The sequence below is a fragment of the Perna viridis genome, chromosome 9 (assembly GCF_037379345.1).
Source record: "Perna viridis isolate PV_CMFRI_1.1 ecotype Kerala chromosome 9, ASM3737934v1, whole genome shotgun sequence".
NCBI classification, from domain to species: Eukaryota; Metazoa; Mollusca; class Bivalvia; order Mytilida; family Mytilidae; genus Perna; species Perna viridis.
In genome coordinates this window covers 27,112,267-27,137,357 of record NC_142453.1, presented here as the reverse complement: position 1 = coordinate 27,137,357, position 25,091 = coordinate 27,112,267, and the positions used below count along the sequence as shown (strand labels likewise).

At 33.0% G+C, this 25,091-nt stretch overlaps 1 protein-coding gene across 7 annotated transcripts in view; it reads left to right on the top strand.

Annotated features, from left to right (window-relative positions):
- Positions 1–25,091, top strand: part of LOC148607566 (uncharacterized) — a 47,042-nt gene that overhangs the window by 14,779 nt on the left and 7,172 nt on the right. For 6 of the 7 annotated variants that reach the window (XM_088547075.1, XM_088547076.1, XM_088547073.1 and 3 more), the window contains one exon: positions 10,878–15,781. In XM_088547075.1, coding sequence (XP_088403201.1) covers positions 10,956–15,781 — 4,826 coding nt within the window. In that variant the 5' untranslated portion in view covers positions 10,878–10,955. Of the gene's footprint in view, positions 1–3,501; positions 3,646–10,877; positions 15,782–25,091 lie in introns of those variants that run through there. The other variant, XM_088547072.1, reaches the window with a different exon arrangement.

Below are 25,091 nucleotides of genomic sequence, written 5' to 3'. Positions count from 1 at the left end.
AGTATGAATCGCATATTGTCAATACTATGTAAGTCTGTGTTGTCCGAATAGACAATTGACTAAAAATAAGTCTGTGTTGTCCGAATAGACAATTAACTAAAAATCACCGTAGATTAAATCATGTTCTTCTGTCCCATACTTGTAAAGATGCGTTTCAAATTGCTGTGCGACAATTTCGAAACATAAACCTCATATTATAATGCTTAGTTAAGACTGCATTACTGTCTAGATTATGTTCATTTTGTAATGGGGACAGATGTCGAATTCTATTCAAGGGAAAGCAGGTGTCCCATATCAGTTTCAGTCTATTCTTATTGATGATTATAAATCGTGTTATTTTTATTGACTTTGTAATTTCTTGTTATTTTTTCTAAAGGTCCATAGAAAATCAATTTGTTTGTTGGGGTTTAACGTCCGAGCAGCAATATTTCGGCTATATTCAGACGAAACATAGAAAATTAAAACTACATTGTTATATCATTGTCGAATAATACGTAGCAGTTTCTAAGTGATCTATAATACACCAAAAAATACAAAAAAAAAAAACCAAACAAACAAACAAACAAAACAAAACAAAACAAATATATAGGAAGAAATTTCCTAAGTAAGTTTCCGTTATCAAAGCTACATGTATGTAAGCTTCAATCTCGTCTCCTCTCTAATAATGATAATTAAGTGAAATTATCTTTGTATAAGAAATATTATATTGTAACCAATTTACACACATGTTAAGTTATGGTACGGGATATTTTTTATATGAATTTTGATGTACTTTTTCTTGTTGATTTTCATACCAGCCCCAACGTATGTGAGTTATGCAATATGCAGTAAAAATGTTGTTTTTTCAATAGTTACTCATAGAATAATTACGGGTTGTCTGGAATTGGAGTACATTTGTGGAATCGACAATAAAATTCCCATTAAAAAAATAACGTTATCTGACGTTTATTTAGCACAGCACTCGTGCATTTGTGAATTGCGTGCATTACATGTTGCAACAAGATGATGAAGATAGCAAACGTTTTGCTTTTGACAGTACATCTCTTGTACACACGTCCACTTATATTTTTCTTACTTGAACGTCTTCAATGCTGCGATTGTGCATACTTGCATTTTTAAAAAAGAAAATGGGAAAATGGAGTTTCGTAACAATGTTACAAGTGATAACATTACTTTTCAACACTAACATGGTTCATTCAAATTTCTTTTTATGAGGTAATGTATTTAAGGATTTGTTACCTGCTATTTGCATTTGTGTGTTTAAGCGCGTGTTTGTGTAATTATGTTGTAATTCTGACAAATTAAGTAATTTTTTTTATCGAACTGTATGTTTGACTTGAAGTAATTGAATATGTCCATTTTATCTAAAAGCTAATTGAAATATTAAATAAATTTCCATCAATGTCTATCTGTTTATGCAATAGACGTGCTGCTAAATCATTTAAAATAAAATCCAATCATACTTCAGATAAAGTAAACGCCGAACCTGTCAACTAATATATCTTCCTAATTGTCAAATAAAACAGGAAATTGTATAATTGCATGTTTTCCGACGTTACATGTAGAACACTTACACGATTTACCAGTTTGAAGAAATCTATCAATAAAAAATATTGAGAAAGTACTAGGTAGTATATTTACTTCCGTTTTCGAAGTTTTCGTTAACCTTCAAAGCTGGAAAACTATTACTACAACATGCGTAAGTTGTGCATGCTTTTCCATTTTTAATTAAAAATCCCTTACGTATTGCAAAAAAAATTAAAATATTTGTGTTTTGTTTTTCTTGCTGCACGTTTAAAGAATAACAGTTGTTTGGCTGTATGGAAATATGCGTGTGTATAGTAAAGTTTGTATTTGCGGGTTCGATTTATTGCATCACTGTTCTTCAAAACAGTCATATATATGTTAACCTTTCATCGTTAGAGTAAGAATCAAATATATATATATATATATATATATATATATATATATATATATATATATATATATATATATATATATATTACCAAATAATGGTTTGGGTACTTCAAAGGACTAAATCTAAATGGTACTTCTAAGGACTAAATCTAAATGTTAATTGTATGTTTACAAGAAGTACCCAAAACATGTATATATAGGAAGGACTACATCCAAATGTTAATTGTATGTTTACAAGAAGTACCCAAAACTAGTATTTAGTAATAAATTGTTGATGTATTCAAATTTTATTTGTTGCGATCTTGTTTGCGTTCATGTGTGAAAGTTTACTTCCACACTACTTAATTGTTATGAAGTTAAGTTTTATATAGTAGCCCACTTTTTGGGTATTATTTCTACCAGTAGTTTTACTTTCAATGTGCCCAGCTATTTATGTTCTTTTCCATTGTTGTCGTATTGATTCGAGACCGTCGCCAGGTAAACAAATAAAACACAATTCAGCATTCCGAAGTGGTTAGTAAAGAAATGATTTCGCCTCTGGCAATAAATGACATGCGCAACCATTTAACCTATCATGTTTTTAATGATATTCGTGTTTTTGAAGGTACAATATATACATATATGAGAAACAACTATTCATTCACGATTTTTTTGTTTACTGGCAGTGTAGCTATGACAGAGACAGATACCTTGTATTAATTATGCATGCAAATACGTTGCTAAGACGTACACAGCCATGTAAATAATCAGAAAACAGGGTAAATGATTAAGATACATTATTCAGAAACATCTGTATAACTAAGCAATCACAGTTTTCATGGCAAAGACTGGAGGTCTCAGTTACATGTATATATAAAAGAGAACATGCAATTCATTTATCATACAAAAATATTAGAATGATATCTCCGTTACACATATATGGATTTCAATATATTATTTGGACTTTTTGTTATTTTCTCACCCTTTTTTTATTTATGTAATTTTCTATTTCATACTTTGGTGTTGTTATTTTAAGTACACTGGTGACATTTTTTACAAGACAATCACATAGCACGATGTTTATTGTCTTTCGGATTGTCCATAATAATGCACATCTGTGCTGAGTTTCAAGTTTGTGAAGAGTTACGACTAGAGTAACTATTTACCTTTTATATGACGCTAATTAGCCGTTTTATCATATTGGTAATTACAATTTCTATTGAAATCGTAACCTACTTTTCCTACCTGAACTTAATATTTATACTTTTTGGACAGGTTTGCCTTTCCTGTCCTTTAAATTTCATTGTTATGTTTGCTACAACATGTTTCTGTACATTCTGGTTTAAAAATCACAATGTTTGCATGAGGCCATATTCTCCTAACAACCAGTCTATTTAATTTTCAATAAAACGGGGCTTGAACTGTGGCGTTTGTTGTCATTTTAATATTCTATAACGTAAATTAGGCTGTAAACAACAGTTCTGAGTTGTTTTACGTTTATTTAAATGCATGGTTCAATGATTATTCTTCAATTTTTTAACCCAATACTATAACAATCAATGCGTGCATTGCTGTCTTGCTAAAGAACCCCTCTGTAAAGCTTCCTGACGTCACATCCGCTCCACAAGATTGGCAGCACACCGCCATTATCATATCCCTGGAAAGATCGTACACAAACTCGTAAAAACTAAGACGAATTTATGCATTTTACATGAAGACATATCATTGCTAAATACAATGGATGACCAGGTAAATAAATGCCCCATTTTTTGTGAACTTTCATTGCTAAAAAAGTGTTTTGTCAACTGTTTTTTAATTGAAGCGGGTGTTATTAAATGCACCCTCGCTTATCGATTTGTGTAACTACGATAACGTGACATGCTAAAAAAAGATACACGTTTATACATTAATGTAGTAAATAAGGCGTGTTAATGTTTATTTACAAACGGAGAGTTTAGGTTATTAATAAAACTTTCTTCATGAGAAAATAATAAGCAAGTGAACTTGGGAGAACATGTGGAGCAAATTTAATGTCATTAGATATTTCATTACATTGAATTTTTTTTATGACATTGTTGTGATTGGACTTGTCACTGGGTTTAAATTATTACTTCATATGTGATATGAAATGATATTCCTTACAGTATATATGATTTGATTGAATAATAAGTTTATATTTAAACATTTTCATGTGTAAATTAGATTCTTAGCTGTGACCCAAGAAATGTTTTCCTTTGAACAAAGCACATCGACAAATTAATGAGAAGACAAAGAAGTTGCACTTTTTTCAGTGCGGATAATTCATGTAAACAAGGATTAGTAAATTACTAGGGTATAGTTTCAAATGGTTTCTTTATCAGAAGTTGCTGTCTTGAAAGTTCTATAATTGTAATGTTATATATAGAAGGGAATTTCCAGATAGCATAATATTTATGGATCAAAAACAGGGAACCTAAAATAAAGAAAGTAAACACCAATAGCACTTGCAATGATGTGTTGATAAGAATAAATATATAGGTGAACCTGTCATAAATAGATGGTGTGTAACAAGACTGCAAGCAAAATATAATAAAAAGGACAGATGCCATGAAAAGCCGATATTCATTATCATGAATGTACAGCTGTGTAAAATATATATAAATATATTTACAAGTTAACATTTGATGCGATGCATGTATTTTTATGCTTTTGAAGAGGAGTATGTGTTTTAAATCTTTCTATTTCCTGAAATAAGAAGGCTTGCAATCTACAGACTTTAAAATATTTTTAGTCTGTCTCTGATTTTCAAAATCTTGAAAGGGTTCTTATCTATGTTTTAGTTTTGTTTAAATCAATGATTGGCATTAAAACATTTAATGATCTTCAGAATTTCAATGGCCAATTCTAATTCTTCTTAAACATTTTTGATTTTAATGGGACATTTTCAGCTTGTCCCCTCTAATCCCTCTTTCAGTGATTGAATAATTTTGAGTGGGACACTTTAGAAGTGCAGTTAAAATTTCAATTTATCATCCTCAGGGTAGAGGAGAGGGATGCATACATAACATTCTATGTAAAAGATGATGAAATTGTATGGGGTATTAGCTGCCTGTAAGTTATAAATGGCATGACAAAATTTATTCCTGACACTACTCTTTTGTGACCTTTTCTTGAATAGTTATTCTACAGGGAGAAGTAACAATATACATTTGTACTTGTTCGCATATTGTATAGATGTACATGTACTTGTATTTTAAGCCCCCCCCCCCTTTCCCCCATTTTGGGTTTGAAGTAAAGGTAATTTTAACAGTTTTTAAGGTTGTTTTTTTTGTTTCTAAGGAGGTTAGTCATAACCCCACTTGCCTATGGGTAGGCACAATACTTTGTATATACAAGTACATGTATGTCTTAATTTGAACTGGAATCAAGTAATTTTATTTTCTTATCTTTTACATATAACTCAGGCTGTTGCTGAGTTACATAAAATAGTGGAAATTTTTATTGAGAATATCACATCAATTAAACCATATTATATCCTTGATATATTAGAGTCTGTTTTGAACATCTTTATAAGATGTTGCATTTTGTCATAATTTGCAAGCTATAGTGTACTGTAATTGTTTTTAAACCTGATTCATGGACTAAGTCGCTTAAATATCTTAACTGTTGTTACTTGGTCAGAGCATCAATACATTAAATTTCCTACAGTTTTATGCATATGCTTCTGCAATCACAGTCTATTGACATTTCTTATTAAGGTTTACTATTAATTATAAGAAAAAGAACAGAAATGGTGACACACAACTAGAGCACCAGCATATAACCTAAATGCAAAATAATAAATACTTCTAGAGATCATCGAAAAGTCTTCAACTAGTGTAAACACACCTTTAAGTAAGCTTTGAAAGGCCAAAAAAAACCAAAAATAATAAAATTCATGGTTACAGAAAGGTGACACTTCATAATAATCTAAAAAGTAAATTAACAACACAGAAACATTTATGATCCACATATGAAAAATGGGGGAGATTGAGGTACATGTATAGTAACTCAATGAACTCATTCTCGTGTACAATGTATATAATACAGTCAATCATTCAGTGAATAGGCTGATTTCTTGTCCATTATTAGGCTACAGTGTACATTTGTACATGTACTTACACATATACAAAAATTGTAGCTTAAAAAAGTGAAAATTTTCTCAATAGAAGATAATAAACATGTGAAGAAACACTGCTTAATATGTACATGCATGTGACATCATTTTACTTTTATCACATAATTAATAAAAAACGTTATTGAATGGTGCACATGCACATAGTTACTTCTCTTCACTTCTCCCTGACCCCTCCCCACTTCTTCATGGTTTCTCTCAGAAAGAGTAGTCACTTCTCCCAGTTTTTCTCCAGTACCTTGAGTCCTGCAGTTTCTATAGTATGCTCATACATGAATGTTCTAATTCATATGATCTTCTGTATTTATTTTCATTTCAATTTGTTTTTTTTTACTTGCTGACCTGATGATGCACTACATGTACATGTGGTGGTTGTTGTTAAATGTACAATATCTTACAAATTAGATGTATTTACATTATACATTGAGAACATTGGGAAGTAGCTGCTGGAAACACAATATATAACAGTACTTTGTTGAATTGGTTGAACAAATATAGTTACAAGTAAAAGCAGACATGATTTTTTTCCGCTTTTTAGCGGAATTCCACTGTTTCAAATCAGGATCTTACTGTTGCGATTCTTTTTTACTGTATATTTAATTCCAATTTTGCCCATTTCCACTTTGTAGACCTCATATAATTATGTCTGTAAAAGTTTATCTTGTGCAAAAATAATTTGCTCTAAAATTTGTATGAATTGAAAATTCATGCATTAAGGAATACATGTACAATGGAACTTGTCATGACTGCCTTTTAAGTCATATCTTTCATTTTATTCCTCCTGTAGTGTACATGCAGAATTTTAGACATAGTTTACAGGTTTTATATCACTTAACTTTTTTTCTCTCTCATTTTGTGATACTGACAAAGAAAAACAGAATTGGGTCGTAGAATTAACAAAATATGAATACCGATAGGTACATGTATACATGGGAGTATATTTCCCAGTACATGTACTTTTAAAAAAAGACAGAAAATAATAAACTTTCTCTAACAATGAATCTCTTCTATAAACATTGTGTATGGATTTGGGAAGCATGGTCAGTTCCTTCTACCTTTTTAATTAAACATACATTGTACATTGTAACATGTAGATGTATTTCATTTGCAAATTGACCATTTCATTCTGACAGATTAATTCTGCTACATGTATTACATATGCTACATACGTACTGGTGTGTATTATGCCCTTGAAGTTTACTGAAAATAAATTGTATACATGTATATGTTACAACATTAAACTAACTATGACAAACAATTCTGATTGTGACTAATATTTACGACTTCTGTGAATACTGTTTACAAACATACATTTTATATAATCTGGTTTCCTGGTTTCCTGGTCAGTATTATAAACGAACCTAGGATTGCAAAAATATAGATTCAGGTTACTAGTGATGCATATGCACAATACACATGTACATATGAGTAAATTGCCACTTATGAAATAAAATAAAAACAAAGATGAAATCATCTAAGTTAATTTAATTTTTGAGCATTTGTATCTGAAGATGATATAAGTAATTAGCTGAAAATATTTAAACATATTTTTTTTTAAATTTGAATATGAGAACGTAGTAAGTAAATAAAAGAACGTCATATTCGCTCAGCCAATTAAAAGACAGAAGACGTCACCGGTGACCCAGGTTAGATTTGAGAGAAACTTGTGGATCAAATATATTACAGTGGCTTCCAGATTAACGTTTTATATTTGTGAAAATTAGTATTAAAGGGAGGTAATTTTGTGCAATTAGATAAATAGATATATTTACAAGTATATGTTTGTATATCATGTACATATGTATTTTTCTTTTCTATAATCAGAGTAGGTCCTCTTTAGTATATGTACCAATTTGTGCCAGAACAGACTTTAACATGTACATGTATATAATTCTGATGCTTAAAATATCAAGGCAGTAACTCCATCAGTGCATTAAGTGATGCTAATGATATACTAAGTAGTTTGTAAAAAGACAGAAATTATGCCCCTTCTTACATGTAGATCAAAATGACTCCGCCCTTTAATTTTGACTTTTGAAAAAAAAAGTTTTTTAAGGAAAATATAAGTAAGAATTTGATGGACTTTCACAAAGGAATTGTACATGTACAACCAAATGTACCTGAAGGTTGCTGAAGGTTTTATACATGTAATTTTGACTTTTACATGTATGTCTGTTTTTTACACTCACTATGTTGTGGCCAGGCTACTGTGTTGAATTTTTAAAGATTTCTTTCAATATTGAAGGATTATTATTCATAAACACTAGGATGGGGAAGAATTTAACAGAAAACTTTGAAAGAGATCACTTTTTTCTCGAACAGGAGTTGTGCAAAAATTGGCTGTTGGCTGAATATTGGCTGATCTTCATAACATTTTACAAAAGTGTTTGGAACTACAGAAAGTAGTAGATTGGTAACACAAAAGTCAGACTGGGATTGAACTTGGGGTGAAGACTGAAACTTTTCCTGATGTCCTGACAATTATTTGAGTTACATGTAAAATAAATGAATCAATTATTTAAACTTTACTTCAAAGTGCCATATCACAAAATGAAAACTGGGATGGATTTTTTTAAAAATTAAGGGCCTAATAGTCTGGGACCAGAAATGAGCATTTTCATGACTTTGAAGTTGCACTGCATAGTACCATATCCAAAAAGAAAGTTTTGAATGGAACCTTAAAAGGTCTGATTGCAATCAAAAAGAATGATGGTCCATAATTGCCCCAAATGTTCAAGGTTTGATATTTGTAATCATATCAAGCTGCAATTTGTGAAGCATTTTTTTTTTGGTTAAAATTATAGATTTATACCTGTTTGCTTCTTCATCATATTCATATTTTCCTAAATTTCCTTAAGTCTTGAAGGTACTGATTGTACATTTGGATAATTTGAATTATACAGATATGTACATTATGTATTGAAGGGGACCAATGACAGAAAAAAATAATTTATTTAGGCTTGTTGCCTGAAAAGCACTTATTTTTTTCCCCTATATTTTGGTTTTAAGTGGTAAAGGTGTCCGTTCTTCTATGGTATCCATACTTAGGGTCTAATGTAGAGGGAGAAATGGGCAAAAATTTCTCCTTGTTTGTGCTCAATTCTCCTATTTGTCTTTGAGATTGAGAAGTTTTTGTAATAGATTACATACACATGTAGATAAAAATGTCAGTATTGTTATTTTTCAAACTGAATTAACAAAAACAACTCCTTGTCTTCAGTATCTAGATTAGGCCCTGCATACTTTAATCTGTACTTCTGTGATGCAGAGGAGTATATACCTCTTAATCATTAGTCCTCATACACCACTGGTTGACTGATTCATATTCATTTAAATTTTGTTACACCTCCTACACCACTGATTGACAGATTCAGATTCATTGAAACTTTCATGGAATACTGATTAAAATACATTTACTTGAACAAATGTATGTACGTTGTATATGCTACTCCTACGTGTATGTTTTTTTATTCAGGATTTTATCTAATTTTTTTTTCTTTGGTGTAGATACACATGTAGCAAAACATGAACTTTTGTCTGAGGAATAAAGAGCACATCTCTTATCCCCAACTCCCCTTGAATCATTCCCTTTTTTATAGAATTTGATAAAAATTAATTTGGAAGCAGTTTATGTTATAACCATACACAAATGACTTCTGGGGAGGGGAGGGGCTGTATCGTGAAAATGTCTTTAGTACAAAAAATATAAGATCCGCTCACTGATTTTATAGCCTTCAAACTTTGGAAGTGTTGCAATTAACCTATAACATGTTTAAATCTTTGATTTTCTTTATTATCTGTTGAGGGAAATATTTTTCTTGAGCATGGCATGAAGATTCCCATTTGCCGTTACTTGAGGAAAGTGAAATATTGCATAGGAAAGCCAGGTTATTGTCAGCCTAATGTTAAAGGTTGTCATATTGACCAGGGAAAGTAAAAATACCATTTAGTCAAGCAGAATTCACATGTTACATGTTAATTACACTTGCCTGATGTGCAACCAAATTTTATGTGTTTTCCGACATGCATCGACCTAAGCACAATCTAAATTTCAATTTGGACTAGTTGAGTTTTTATCGACAAGGTTCACAATATTTTAAAATCAAACCCTACTAGCCTAAATTAAAATATTTGTTTGCTTAGTTTTTACAATTTATAATGTTCACTTTAAGTGGATTCATGTAGGTTCAGAAATATATTTAATTTTAGGTTTCAGAACAGACAGAACCCCATATACATGTATGGGTGTAAAATATTAAGTATTGATGTTAAAAATTTGTTGGAAGATGGAAAAACAAAATGATTTTGAAAGGCAAGAAAATAAATGTTTTGAGTAGTGCCTTTTTTCTGGATAAGTTTGGAAGTGGCAAACATACATAATTTTAATTTAGGCCTGTTAAGGCAACCACTCAATCCATTATATTGAGCAAATATAACAAATAACAGGAGTGCAATTCATACAAAACAAGATGTAAATGTACAGTGAAACCTGGCCAAATCAAGCCTGTTTATTCAGGGTTCTGTTTAGACAAGTTTTCAGTTTTTTTCGGAGTTCTGTTTAGGCAAGTTTTCAGTTTATTCTGGGTTCTGTTTAGACTAGTTCTCAGTTTATTCTGGGTTCTGTTTAGACTAGTTCTCAGTTTATTCTGGGTTCTTTTTAGGTAAGTGTTCAGTTTAATGTAGGGTCTGTTTAGGCAAGTTTTCAGTTCATTCTTGGTTCTGTTTAGACAAGTTTTCAGTTTATTCTAGGTTCTGTGTAGGCAAGTTTTACTGTAGTAATGACCAAGTAACAACTGAATACTAAAACACACTTTCTTTTTCTTTTCAGAAGGCCTCAAAATTAGCCACCAAATTAATCACCAGGAGCAAGACCAAGACATCCAAAAGCCACAAGAAGATTGTTGCTATGCTAAATAACTTAAGCAAAGACAAGTCAGGAGCTCCAGTCAAATGGAAATTCAATAAGTCTGGCATCAAACAGGCAAATCGTGTTGGCAAAAAACTTCAGAGTGCAGAGGTCAAAGAAAACAATGACAAAACTGACACTATTCATAAAAAACCTATTGATGGTGAAACAGTAGTGCTGAAGAAAAAGCCTGGAAGACCTAAATTGATAAAACAAGACTTTGTTGACAATAAAGGCATTTCTGACAGTAGTATTATTAACTCTTTGTCAACAAACTCAAACAATCTTAATGAAAGTGTTGAAGGGGATAGTTCTTCAGAAACTTACACACAAATAAAGAAAAGAAAATACTTGTCTAAGGATATTAGAATAAAGAGACTTGAAATTCTGAAACGTCATATTGAGAAAGGCCAAGCTATAAGGGGTGGACGTGGTCGTGGTCGAGGGAGGGGACGTGGACGAGGACAAATCAGACCAATCCGTGATCAGCATTCACTTACAGTATCTGACAAAGAAATGGATAGACAATCAGGCATAAGTATCAATCAAGACAAACTAAAAATGCTAAAGGAACAAATTAATAGTGAACGAAAGAGAGGTAGAGGTAGAGGCAACTTTAGAGGGGGTCGTGCCAAGGATGTTTTAGTAACAAGTCATATGGACCTGACTCATTCAGTGTCTTCTATGATAAGTAATGATTCAATTGATTCAAAGCAAGGGATTACAATGGTAAGCTCGCCTAAGCGAGGACGCAAAATGAAAGTGAAGAGAGGGAGACGTCCTTGGAAAAATATCAACGTGGATTCAAGGTCCAATGATACTCCACTTAACACTATACCTGTAGGCTCAACCATTATTAGAAAACCCAGAGGTAGAGCTTTGGGTCATAGAGGACGAGGTTCAAGGTGGGCATCTTTAAATCGCCAGGCATTAACGAAAAACCTTCTAACTGAACATGCAAGGCAAGCTTTAGTGTCAGGAAATCTTCAGTATGGTGACAATATTGTTGACTCTGAAAATGAAAGCATTGACTCCAATCTAAGTAGTGCTTCTTCGAAAATGAAGAAACGTAAACTTTTCAATCAGTATGGAATCAAATTAGGGCCATCAAAACCTTTGCGAAGTCAAGACAGTATGAAAACTCGTAACATCAAAGAACCCAATGGTTTACCCCCTGTAAAGAAAAGAAAACGAACTTTAAGTGGCGAATTTGACCTACTGGATGAATTCTCCTTACGTAAACAAATGCGTGAAAAAGAAGATGACTCATCCACAGTCTGTTCATTTGATAATAGTTGGGCTGATGTGACAGACATGACAGACTCAGAATGCACTGATGTAGCAACTGGGAATGAAGATAGTGATTATGAAAATCAAAAAGTGTTTGATGTAAAAAATGTTCAACCTCATAAAAGAGGAAGAAAGCCAAAACATATACTGGAAAAACAAAAAATTGACATTTATTTATTTGACAATAAACGTCCAATACATCGTAGAAATACAACTGGTAGATTGACTATAATTGGGCCAGGTGGAATTAAGTTTGTTAAGCTAAAAAAGTCAGACGTAAATGAAGTGGAAATAAAATCTGACAAAGTTAATTCCCATGAAAAATATAATGATTCATTTGTATCTAGTGGTCAGGAAGAAATCATATCTGTACAGATTGTTCATGATGAAAGCATTAAGGAGGATCTCCTTCAAAAGCATTCAAAAGCCACATCTGACCTGAAAATGGTGAAAGTGGAAACACTCAATCACATGAACGAACATGTAGAACCAAGTTCAGAAATAGTTAATGAACATGATAAACAAAGCCTAGGAAAAGTTCAAGAGTCTGATGCTTTAGAAAAAGCTCATGATGGAATAATAATTTCACAAGAGACAATTCTGAAATCTTTACAGCAAGTTGTTGCTGCCTCACCAAAATCACCAGTTGTTGAAGTTATAAAGCATGGAGAGAGTCAATCTGTTAAAGATTCTCCACTCGTGGGTGACATAAAAGCCCCAAACATTGAATTTGAGAAATCTGAAGAAAAACCTACTGACAGTGGAATTATTAACAAGGAACCAGCTCATGCTTCTCTACAGATTGAAAATGAAGCAATGAAATTAAATGACCTGAAAAAGAAAGAAGAAAAGTCAGAAGATGACAAGTTACAAAAAACTGAAGCAGTAGCTGAAAATTGTAAATTGGAAAGTTGCAATGATTTGAAAAGCAGTACTATGTCTCAGGTTGAAACTTGTGATGGAAATAAACTTTCCGATCCTGAACCATCTATAAAAAATAAGGATATTCTTGATAACCAGCTGTCACCCACACAAGAAGACATTATTGCAGATGGTGATGATAGTCCTTTAACAAATAAAAATGAGCAGATCGACTCAAATAAAATCATTAATGAAATTCTAGAGGAAATGTTGGTGCAAATTTGTGGCGAGAATGACAATGAAAATGATAAAAATATAACGGAGCTGGATATGAATTATAAACCGGAAACAAATTATGTCAATAAACCTGTTGAGCTGAATGTTAAAGTATTGAATGAAAGTACATTTAAACAGACCAATAACTTAAATACCCAGGGGGAGCAGACAAATAACCTAATTAATAAGAGAGCAAATTCTAATTCTGTGATTGAAAAACAGGCTCAAATAAAGGAAGACACTTTTGACAAAACAAATGATGTTATCAAGAAAAATGAAATATGTGCACCTCAGTCACCTGTTGTGTCTAGCCTTGCATCAGGTGATTTTTCAAATAAAGATGATATGGATGAAAGAGTCATTTTTACAACTGAAGTTCAACAAGATGTTACTAAAAGGACTGCTAAATCTAACACACCTAGCACAGAAATAGATAATTCGAATAGTGTAGGATATAATGAGGTCAGTAGTGAGACATTTTCAAGCAATCAATCAATAGAAATTTCTAGCATTCCATTTGCTGATGCCACTGTGAAGAAAAAGAAAAAGAGAGATTCAGACATTGATAGTAAATCAGACTCAGAATCGCAAGATTCTAAAAACTCATTATCGCCAGATAGTAAAACTGAGACTAAGAGAGTTTTCCAACTCAGGAAAAAGGCATCACGGTCACCTTTAGAAATACTTGCCATGAAACATAGTTTGGAAGATAAACAGTATTTATTAGAGCAGAATAAGAGGGCAATAAGACGTGAGGAAAAGCAGCGAAAAATGTTCCAAAATAAACTATTACGTGAAAAAATTGAGCAGCTTTCACCACCAAAGCACTCAAGTGAAAATTTTTCGCCTCCGAAACAACAAGAACATCCTCTTCAGCATGTTCAGTTATCACCGGAGAAATTAGAGGATATGCAGCAAGATGTATTTGATGTTTGTAAACCCTGCTCTGTTGTTATGATTGACTTTGTCAAGTATCTGAAAATGAACGATAGCTCAGAGAAAACCCCAGGAATAGATGGGGATCTCTCAGTAACTGATGACGAATTTTCGACAGATACTGAAACTACATCTATCAATAAAGTGCAAGAGGAAGCTAATAAGGAGTCAGTTTCTACACAGGAAAATGCTAATAATTCTCAGAACACTACTACTGATAACTCTGTACCATCACCACCTAAAAGACCAGCTAAAGCTAGAAAACAAGCCAGATCATACAATTATCCATCTAAAATGACTGCAGAAATAGTCTCTAGTCCTGAACCTACAGATGGGGCTGCACAGTCATTCACTGTTCCACCTCTTCGACTTAAAATAAGACAGAAAGAACAAATTAGGAGGAAACGTTTCAAGGGCCACAAGTGGACTGTTCCCCGTAATAAAGCCCGTAAACAAATGCAGTCATATAGACCAATTTTACCGAAACAACAATTTGAGTTTGAAACACTTGGTTCCGGTATAGAAAACCAGCTTGTTGCCCCATTAAGGCCTGGCTCTTCAATTAATGAGAATAATTCTAACACCGAAAATGCTTTTAGATACAAATGCAGTTATGGAAACTGTGACTTTAAGTCTCAGAGGAAAGCTATCATCGAGAGCCACGTCTACATGCATTTGGATATTCCATTCAAATGTAGCTATTGTGATGAAGCATTTTCTTCCAAAAACTCTGCATTTAATCATGCAAAGAAAACTCACCCTGAAAAGGAACCGAAAATTGTTCCTGGTGAAATAGTCAATGAAACTCAATATTATGAAGAAATAAACAATGTTCCACGGTCAGATGGTTCAAATGTTATACAGGCAGATATAGCAGACTTTCAAAACTCTTCAGAATCTGTGATCATCAGTCTTCGGTTGCCTAAAAATATGAATGACTCTAATACAGCTTGCTATTGTTGTAGTTATTGTGAATGCTCATCAAGTAATGTTCAAGAGATCAGTAAACATGTTGAGGAGAATCATAGAGAACTAATTCAGTACATTTGTTCTGTGTGTAACAAACCTGTAAATCGCTATGGAGAAGGTATCGCTCGACATTTCTCAAATGAACATCCTGATCAACCTGTTGCATATAAGAGTCTTCCTGACTTTTACGATGTTAAAAAGACAATTGAAAAACCTAGCAATGGAGACAAAGGAAATATATTCGATAGAATGAGTGATTTATTTTCCGGTAAAAAGAATCACGACAAATCTTCAAAGCCAGTGCCAGAAAAAACAAGTGCTGAGGCGGACAGCACAACTGTTGAAACTGATGAAGAATTGGTTCATTCGGCGGCAAGACCTGCTACCAACAGTGAGGGTCAAAGGTCAGAGCCTGATGGAATAGAGCAGCTAGCCCAGATGTATGCCCAGGCATCGTCGACTGGTAATGGAAAAAGTAAAACTGATGACAGCAGGTAATTGGGATATTTCTGCAATACATCTTGCTATAATTTACCATTTCAGGGTGTGGCACTAACTTGTCTCCCTAGGTAGCCTACAGGATGATTTGGTACATAAAATAGGTAGTCATCAAAATTATTTTCCCCTTATTAAAGGTTTAATACAGTTTTGAGATATAACTACATGTAGGTAGAGCAAAGGACTATCATTAGAAATTTTAAGGTAGTCCTCTCTCAAATTATGTAGGCACAGAACTACTGGACCTCAACTTTTGGGTGTTGAACTCAGCATTTCAACATACATGTAAGTTTGTAATTATTTAAACCGAGGACTTGTCATACAACTCTTTGTGGTGGAAGTACTGCATACTTGTATGTATGTACTTTTAGTTCTTATTATCATGTAAATGTACAAATGTATATGTAGTTTGATAATGTAGGTCAAGTGCTATATAGCAAACATATAGACAGGGTTTTCCATAAGAAGCGACTTGAGTCCAAATTGCATGGTTCAAGCACACTTTTGGCTTGTTCAAAATGGGTTTTGGGTTTTTGGTCCTTCAGGATCAAAATACCCCGTCGTCGGTTCATCAGTGGAACTTCCCTACTATTTCTGAACACTACACAAAAATATAGTCCAAATGTAATTCTTTTAATATCATTCAATGCCTTTTTATAACCATTAAATATGTTTCTGGCAATTATTGAGCTCAATAATATTCCAATATTTTTGCAATTAAAATTAAGATCTAGTCTTCAAATCAACTGAAGTTTTTTGGGACTCCTTTTTGCCATGAAAGATACATTGTATTTAGTAATAAATTTTCACTCGGGAATTTAATTCTCGCTGTAAAGTGTCAAGATGTAATAAATTTGTTGAGCGTGTTCCATTTAATACATTAATCTGTAAAAATCTCCATTCTATAATTTTTATTTTACCAATTAATAAACATGTTACAGGAAGTGAATAGCGGTGATTTTAACTAAGTAAGATTGGCAGGAAAATTCAAATTGATGAAAGTCTCTGATTTTTCAAAATTTTATGTTCATGAAGGAAATTATTTTTTAAGGTGAATTTGGTTAAGTTGAAGTTTAATTACAGTGTAGGATATATACACTGTTAATTTAGTTACTGAATGTAAATGCAAACTAACTAATGGACAGGTTTAAAAATTTAGAAAAAAGATGAAATTTAACAAAATTTGTATTTATGTATCTGAAATTGGATTCTCTTTCAGTATTGATTAGTTTATACTTCAGAAATCTGGAGTATTGATTGACATTCAGTTATATATATTAGGGAAAACAGTTCTAAATAAAATATCACAGTTTTTGATTACATCATGTATTCTTTGAAATTTTGTTCAGGCTACAAGTTTCACAAGAATCAAAAACCTCCAGTGCTAACAGCACTTTGATTTCTATACAACTGTATTCAATATTATTAAGTTTTGACGTGATCATAGGTGTTTTTGGCCAGTTTCAGCAAAAATTAGGGAAAACCCTGCATAGATAAGTGAGTTGCCATATAAAGTTGAGAACTGAAGTAAGAATTAACTTGCAATACTTGTGAAACAGATTCCCTTTTGGAATGAAAGTTTTATTCATTTAAGACAGGGGTTAATGTTTGGTCTACAATGGTTCAAAATGCATTGTACATGTAGGTGTAAATTAAAAAAAAAATCATCCACTGTTAACTGGATGTCATACAATATACACTTTAATTGGTTAATAATGGTTTCTGAGTAGATGGGTTGATTTTGTGGTTTTGTTCAGGCTTTTTTTTTTTGTATTCGAGTGTTCTTAAGACAGTTTTTAACGCTTATTGAGGATTTGGTAAGAGACCAGTTAAATGTTTATTCCCGGTTTTTAAAGAAAGATTTTAGGTTTTGGTAAACTGGTTTATTAAAATTCTTAGATTGTCTTTCAACATTTTTCAAAATTAGGGGTGGCGGGCTGGCAAATTTAATTTTTTAATTTTTTTTTTTATCAATTTAAGTGAAATATGCTGTCAATTGAGAAAAAAATTACCTAAATTGGGAAAAATGAAAAAAAAAATTTGAGAGAGGGTGAAAAAATTTGATCAGGAGGGAATGAGTATCTACAATACACCCAGGGAGTATAGATTCTCAAACTCCCATTTTGGTGTCACTTTTCGGAGTGACTCCAGGAAATTCCCCAAAATGCCATAAAAATTCTGGAGTGATCTTAGCATACTTTCTCCAATAGTCAATAAATTCTCCCAGGGAGTTTTTTTATTGCCCTGATTATTCTTTTGAAGTACCACCTACATCCTGTCTTACCTGTCAGGTGAACATGATTACAATACACAAAGTAATAAAATACTTGGAGTGACTCTGAAATACTCCCAAAAAACAATGAAATACATCCAGATGGGAGAAACTACTTGGAGGATTTTGGGACTGGACTCTGTAAAACTCTGTGATCCACTGAACACCGGAATAAAAGTAAGAGAATCCTCCCTCTCTGGGTGTACTGTAGGATATCTTTTTTTATTTTGGCCAATGGTTAAGACAGATTTCTGTAAAACTTATTCAAGAATTTGGTTAAGACAGGTCTACAGGTTATTTAAGATTGGGTTAGACTTTTAATCGGGATGTGATTAAGACGTGCTTCTGGGTTTTAGCAGGGTTTGGCGAAGGCAGGTTTATGGGTTATGCAGGGGTGGTTTTTAACTGGTTTAAGGAGGGTTTTGTTAAGGCAGGTTTATGGGTTATGCTAGATTTTGTTAAGGCAGGTTTATGGGTTATGCAGGGTTTTGTTATGGCAGGTTTATGAGTTATGCAGGCTTTTGTTATGGCAGGTTTATGGGTTATGCAAGGTTTTGTTATGACAGGTTTATGGGTTATGCAGGGTTTTGTTATGGCAGGTTTATGGGTTATGCAAGGTTTTGTTATGGCAGGTTTATGGGTTATGCAGGCTTTTGTCAATGCAGGTTTATGGGTTATGCAAGATTTTGTAATCACAGGTTTATGGGTTATGCAGGGTTTTGTTAATGCAGGTTAATGGGTTATGCAGGGTTTTGTTATGGCAGGTTTATGGGTTATGCAGGGTTTCGTTATGGCAGATTTATGGGTTATGCAAGGTTTTGTTATGGCAGGTTTATGGGTTATGCAGGGTTTTGTTAATGCAGGTTTATGGGTTATGCAGGGTTTTGTTAATGCAGGTATATGGGTTATGCAAGGTTTTGTTATGGCAGATTTATGGGTTATGCAGGGTTTTGTTATGGCAGGTTTATGGGTTATGCAGGGTTTCGTTATGGCAGATTTATGGGTTATGCAAGGTTTTGTTATGGCAGGTTTATGGGTTATGCAGGGTTTTGTTAATGCAGGTTTATGGGTTATGCAGGGTTTTGTTAATGCAGGTTTATGGGTTATGCAGGGTTTTGTTATGGCAGGTTTATGGGTTATGCAAGGTTTTGTTATGGCAGGTTTATGGGTTATGCAGGGTTTTGTTAATGCAGATTTATGGGTTATGCAAGGTTTTGTTATGGCAGGTTTATGGGTTATGCAGGGTTTTGTTAATGCAGGTTTATGGGTTATGCAGGGTTTTGTTAATGCAGGTTTATGGGTTATGAACGGTTTTGTTAAGGCAGGTTTATGGGTTATGTTGGGTTTTGTTATGGCAGATTTATGGGTTATGCAGGGTTTCGTTATGGCAGATTTATGGGTTATGCAAGGTTTTGTTATGGCAGGTTTATGGGTTATGCAGGGTTTTGTTAATGCAGGTTTATGGGTTATGCAGGGTTTTGTTAATGCAGGTATATGGGTTATGCAAGGTTTTGTTATGGCAGATTTATGGGTTATGCAGGGTTTTGTTATGGCAGGTTTATGGGTTATGCAGGGTTTCGTTATGGCAGATTTATGGGTTATGCAAGGTTTTGTTATGGCAGGTTTATGGGTTATGCAGGGTTTTGTTAATGCAGGTTTATGGGTTATGCAGGGTTTTGTTAATGCAGGTTTATGGGTTATGCAGGGTTTTGTTATGGCAGGTTTATGGGTTATGCAAGGTTTTGTTATGGCAAGTTTATGGGTTATGCAGGGTTTTGTTAATGCAGATTTATGGGTTATGCAAGGTTTTGTTATGGCAGGTTTATGGGTTATGCAGGGTTTTGTTAATGCAGGTTTATGGGTTATGCAGGGTTTTGTTAATGCAGGTTTATGGGTTATGAACGGTTTTGTTAAGGCAGGTTTATGGGTTATGTTGGGTTTTGTTATGGCAGATTTATGGGTTATGCAGGGTTTCGTTATGGCAGATTTATGGGTTATGCAAGGTTTTGTTATGGCAGGTTTATGGGTTATGCAGGGTTTTGTTAATGCAGGTTTATGGGTTATGCAGGGTTTTGTTAATGCAGGTTTATGGGTTATGCAAGGTTTTGTTATGGCAGGTTTATGGGTTATGCAGGGTTTTGTTAATGCAGGTTTATGGGTTATGCACGGTTTTGTTAAGGCAGGTTTATGGGTTATGTAGGGTTTTGTTATGGCAGATTTATGGGTTATGCAAGGTTTTGTTATGGAAGGTTTATAGGTGATGCAAGGTTTTGTTATGGCAGGTTTATGGGTTATGCAGAGTTAAGGTTCAACAGTCTTTATCAGGGTTACATGTAGTTTAAGATGGGTTTCTGGATTATTTACCATGTTTAAATATAGGGTTTGCTTCATATAGGATTTCATTAAGATACAATGTAGCTTGCTCCTGCAGGACCAAAGCAGGTTTATATTAGCTGAATGATGGTTGTATTGATACCTCCATAAAAAGTGTGCATGGTCATCTTAAATGAATACAAGTGCATGCATTTTGGTATTCCAACATGATACAATATATATTTTTTACAAATTCCCTAGAACTAAATATTTTTGAAATTTCAATTACACATACTTAAAAATTTCAAACCCCAAATTTTATTAAAAAGACCTATTTTTAATTTATTCTACTTATATACTAATTCTAAAATACTGAGGTGTGCCACCTATGTGTGATAATTAACTGTAGAGGTAAAACTACCAGTCGGTACATGTACATTGTACCTGTTCAGTTAATAAGTCATTTCCTGTTGTATATTGGATACTGGTGATGCTGGGGGATGGGTACCTTGTTTAGTGCCAATAAGCAATAAATACCTGGCATTGGATGTCAGGTATGAGGTATATCAGGTATTTATCAAACTATGCTGCGAGCTATACTGTACTTTCTTTATATATTATCAATAAAAAAAATTAAAGTAAAGAGAAAATGTTAGCATACATGAACATTTTGTACATGGAGCTAAGTTACAACGTACATGTACATCATCTAACCAGATCCTTTTGTTCCGTAGAATTTCCATGTGCCTGCCATTAATGAATTAGTGTACTTGTTCATGTATTTTAATTTATTGATGCAGTATTCAATGTTCTTACATACAGTACATTTATTAGTTCTCCTGACCAATAGGCCATGTGAGCTATTGCCATCACTATGTGTCCGTCGTCGTCGTCGTCGTCGTCTGTAAACATTTTCAAACATCTTCTTCTCCGAAACTACTCAATAGATTGTAACCAAACATTGTTTGAATGTTCCTTACAAATGGTATTTCTAACAATCCTTGTGTGGGGCATTTTTGATCTGGCAAAAAACATGGGGGCTGTTACTAAAAATAGACCATAAAGATCAAATTGCAAAATTATGCAAGTAACTCAAAAACAGTTGGGTTTAGCTAAAATCTGGTTTGGATAAAACTCTTCAGCATGATTGAATGGACCAATGTTAAAATTTTTAGAAAGATCTGTTAACGAATGAATGAGTTACGGCTCCTGAAATGGATTTTATTCCCGAATTTTTCAGTTTCAACTTCTTCTCCTGTAAAACTACAGGATGGATTTAAACAAAACTTTGCATGAATGTTATGTAGAACATGTTTAACAATCTATGTGTGGAGATTTTTAAATTTGCGAAAAACATGGCGACCGTTACTTAAAATAGACCATAGGGTCTAATTGCAGAATTTTGCGAATTACTCAAAAACAGTTGGGTTTAGCTAAAATCTGTTAGGGGGGGTTGATTGTTCAGCATGATGGGATTAACCTATGCTGTAATTTTCAGACAGATCTGTTGACAAATGAATTGAGTTATGGGTCATGATGTGGGTTTTTTTTTTTTAAATCTTCTCTTAGACAACTTTGTTAGGATATTTATTACAATTTTTCATCTGTTGTAAACATGGCCACCAGTATTAAAAATTGACCACTTGTTGAAATTACTTGAAAACCAAAGTGTTTATCCTAACTTTCTAAAGGAAGGTGAATTGATTGGCACGGTGAGACCAACCTATGCAGAAATTTTCATAAAGATCTGTTGCTCAGTGTTGGAGTTATTGCCCTTGAAGAGTAATAAATTGACAATTAGAGATTCATTTTATAAAATGAAAGCCGGATGTATAACTACATGTAAGATGCTCTGTATTGATTAAATGATTCTTGTGACAATAGTATAGTAAGGTTTAGAGTCCAGCTTTTAAGAAAGCTTTAATATAAGACTATTTTTGACCAGGTGAGTGATTCATGCTTAATGATTTGTCAAATACATGTACATGTATACAACCATCAACCAAAATTTTAATTTCTCCACCCTTCACAGTGGAGTCACACACGTTCTTCACTGTGAATCCGCAAAAGTGAAAACTGGGATAAAATTGCTCCATTTCTTTACTTTTCATTATTTATTTCTGTTAATTACTAAAATGTAACTGCTAGAACCATTTAATATACTCATTTTATCTCCACTGTGGAGAGTGGAGAATTCAAAACTTGTTGACAGATTTGACTGTGTAGACTTACACATGTATAACATTGTACAAGTACCTGTGTCACCAGTGGTGAATTTCTCACTCTATCTGTTTGTCTTTACTTCATTAAAAGAGTTACCTTTACTGTTAAATCTTTAACTCAAAAATTGTTAATCAATTAAATGTTTCATATTATTTAAACTTTTGTCTAGAGTTTATATACATAAAGATGTCCATTGATAACTGTGAAAGTACTATTGTTCATGGTGTACCAATTTCGTGGATTTCATGGGTAGGCCAAACCACAAATTTTGGTTCCCAACAAAAAGGAGATTTCCATTGATGTTGCATACTGAAAACATTCAAGCCACAAATTTAAGAATTTCTTCCCTAATCCACAAAAATTGGTATCCACAGTTATATAATGGTATCATGTTGTGTGTTGTTGTCTTTATACCCATGGACATTTCATGTCCAGATTATAACTGGAGTATACATGCAGATATACATGTACATGTATGTAAATGTAAGGGTATATGCCTGATAATATTGTTTGTGACTTCTTGCACTCATAATTTTTATTTTGGATACATATACATAATGTACAACAAAGTGCTATACCTAAAAAAATTATGAGTGCAAAAAGTCAATAACAGTATTTGCAGGCATTATTGAGATTTTTGGACAAAAACTTCTATGGTTTGTGAATGGGCCTTTATGAAATTGTACCACAAGGTGCCATGCCACTAAGGCATTTATTTTGGGTGTTATGAAATGAATTGTTTCAGGAATAAGAGGCTGAAAAGGGGCCAAATAAGCAAATTTCATAATGTCTGGACAATAAATTGAGAACAAGTGAATTGAAAATCTCTTCGAAATTATACTAGAATGTGTTATTCTTGATAGAATGGCTTGGATTGATTTGAAGGCTTTGACTTGAACTGTTACTTTTCTGCTGTAAGCATAGTAAGCCTATAATTTTTAGGAATGAGTGACCAAATTGAATGCTGGACACAAACATTTTCCTAATGTACATATAATAAATTGAGTAAGATTGAATAGATCTCTTTGAAATTGTATTACAAGGTGCCATACCCCTAGGTGGAAGTTTGGGATTGATTTTGGGGATTGTGACTGCATGGAACCATTTGGGAGTGAGCAGCAAAAAAGGAGCCTCTCCCATTCTTGCCAAGTCCTTATATATCCTGTGCCAAATATTTAATTCGAAATAGAATTCAGAACTGTATTAAGTCTGAATGAACTGATGCGTCCATACTTGTCCCACCTGTTCAGTATTTAACCTTTGTGGTTGTCTCAAGCTGCATCCTGTTGATCATTTTATTGATAAATTAAAGAGAAAATTGACAATTTTAAGCATGTTTAACTTTGCCATATTTTTGGGTACTTAGTTAAATCTGTTATTCAAAAAGAATAGTATGAATATTATTCATACTTTTCAGGGTTTTTTTGTACACCTACATGTACCTGTACTATTATGGAGAAATTTGATAAAATTTACAATGAATTGTTTCATTTTTCAGCAGTGTACATACTTTACTTCAATTTGTAACCTACACTATAGTTATTTATCTTCTTCCATGTCAGTGAAAACACATAAATTAAAGAAATTTATGTGCTGATAATATATGATCTTCAAACAAATCCAGACATGTAATTGGTTTGGTTTTTTTTTTTTATTTGACTGAAACAAAAATTGTGGTTGTATAATGTTAGGGGCAATGTTGTAGTTATTCTTGCCATTTACATAATTTAAACATTTGGTTTCTAGACTTTCATTTACCTTTATACATTTAATTGAAATGATCTCTCAGAAAATTTGAAGTTGGGCCATAACCTGAAAAGAATTACATATAGGTTCCAAATTCTTCAAATTTCAATTTGAAGGGGAAGACTTAGTGTTGATACATGTATGCTAAATCTGTGTTTATTTTTTTTAATTTTGTACCCTGTTTGCCAGTTGGTCAGATAAGGGTTGACAATTTACCTTTATCCCATTTCAACAGAAAACTCTTAAATGGATTTTCCAACATGTAAATCTAACTGTGTATAAATATATACATGTATATTTAAAAAAAAAAAATTGTCTACATTATCTGTGGTGAAAGCAGGTCAGTTAGCAGCTCAGATCTATCCATCCATCTATCTGTTGGTTTGTCTGTCATGCTCCGGGGTATCTATACAGTATGTACATTTGTACTTAATGTGATCTGTAACTCAAATAATATTGAACCAACATTATTCAAACTTTGTCCAGTGTTTATGAACATACATGTACATGTATCTCTTCAATGGGAAAAGTAGACAGTATTTTCCTACATTTTAAGCATGTTAAATTTAGTCTTTATCCATCACTATTGTGTACAGTACATATTTTCTGTAAATCTGAAATTCAAAAAGGATAGCACCAATATAATTCAGACTTTATACAATGTTTTAGTTCATGTACATATTTAACAATGTGCATCTACTTTTATTTGACAAATTTGACATTTGTATTATGAATTTCAACCTGTTGACCTT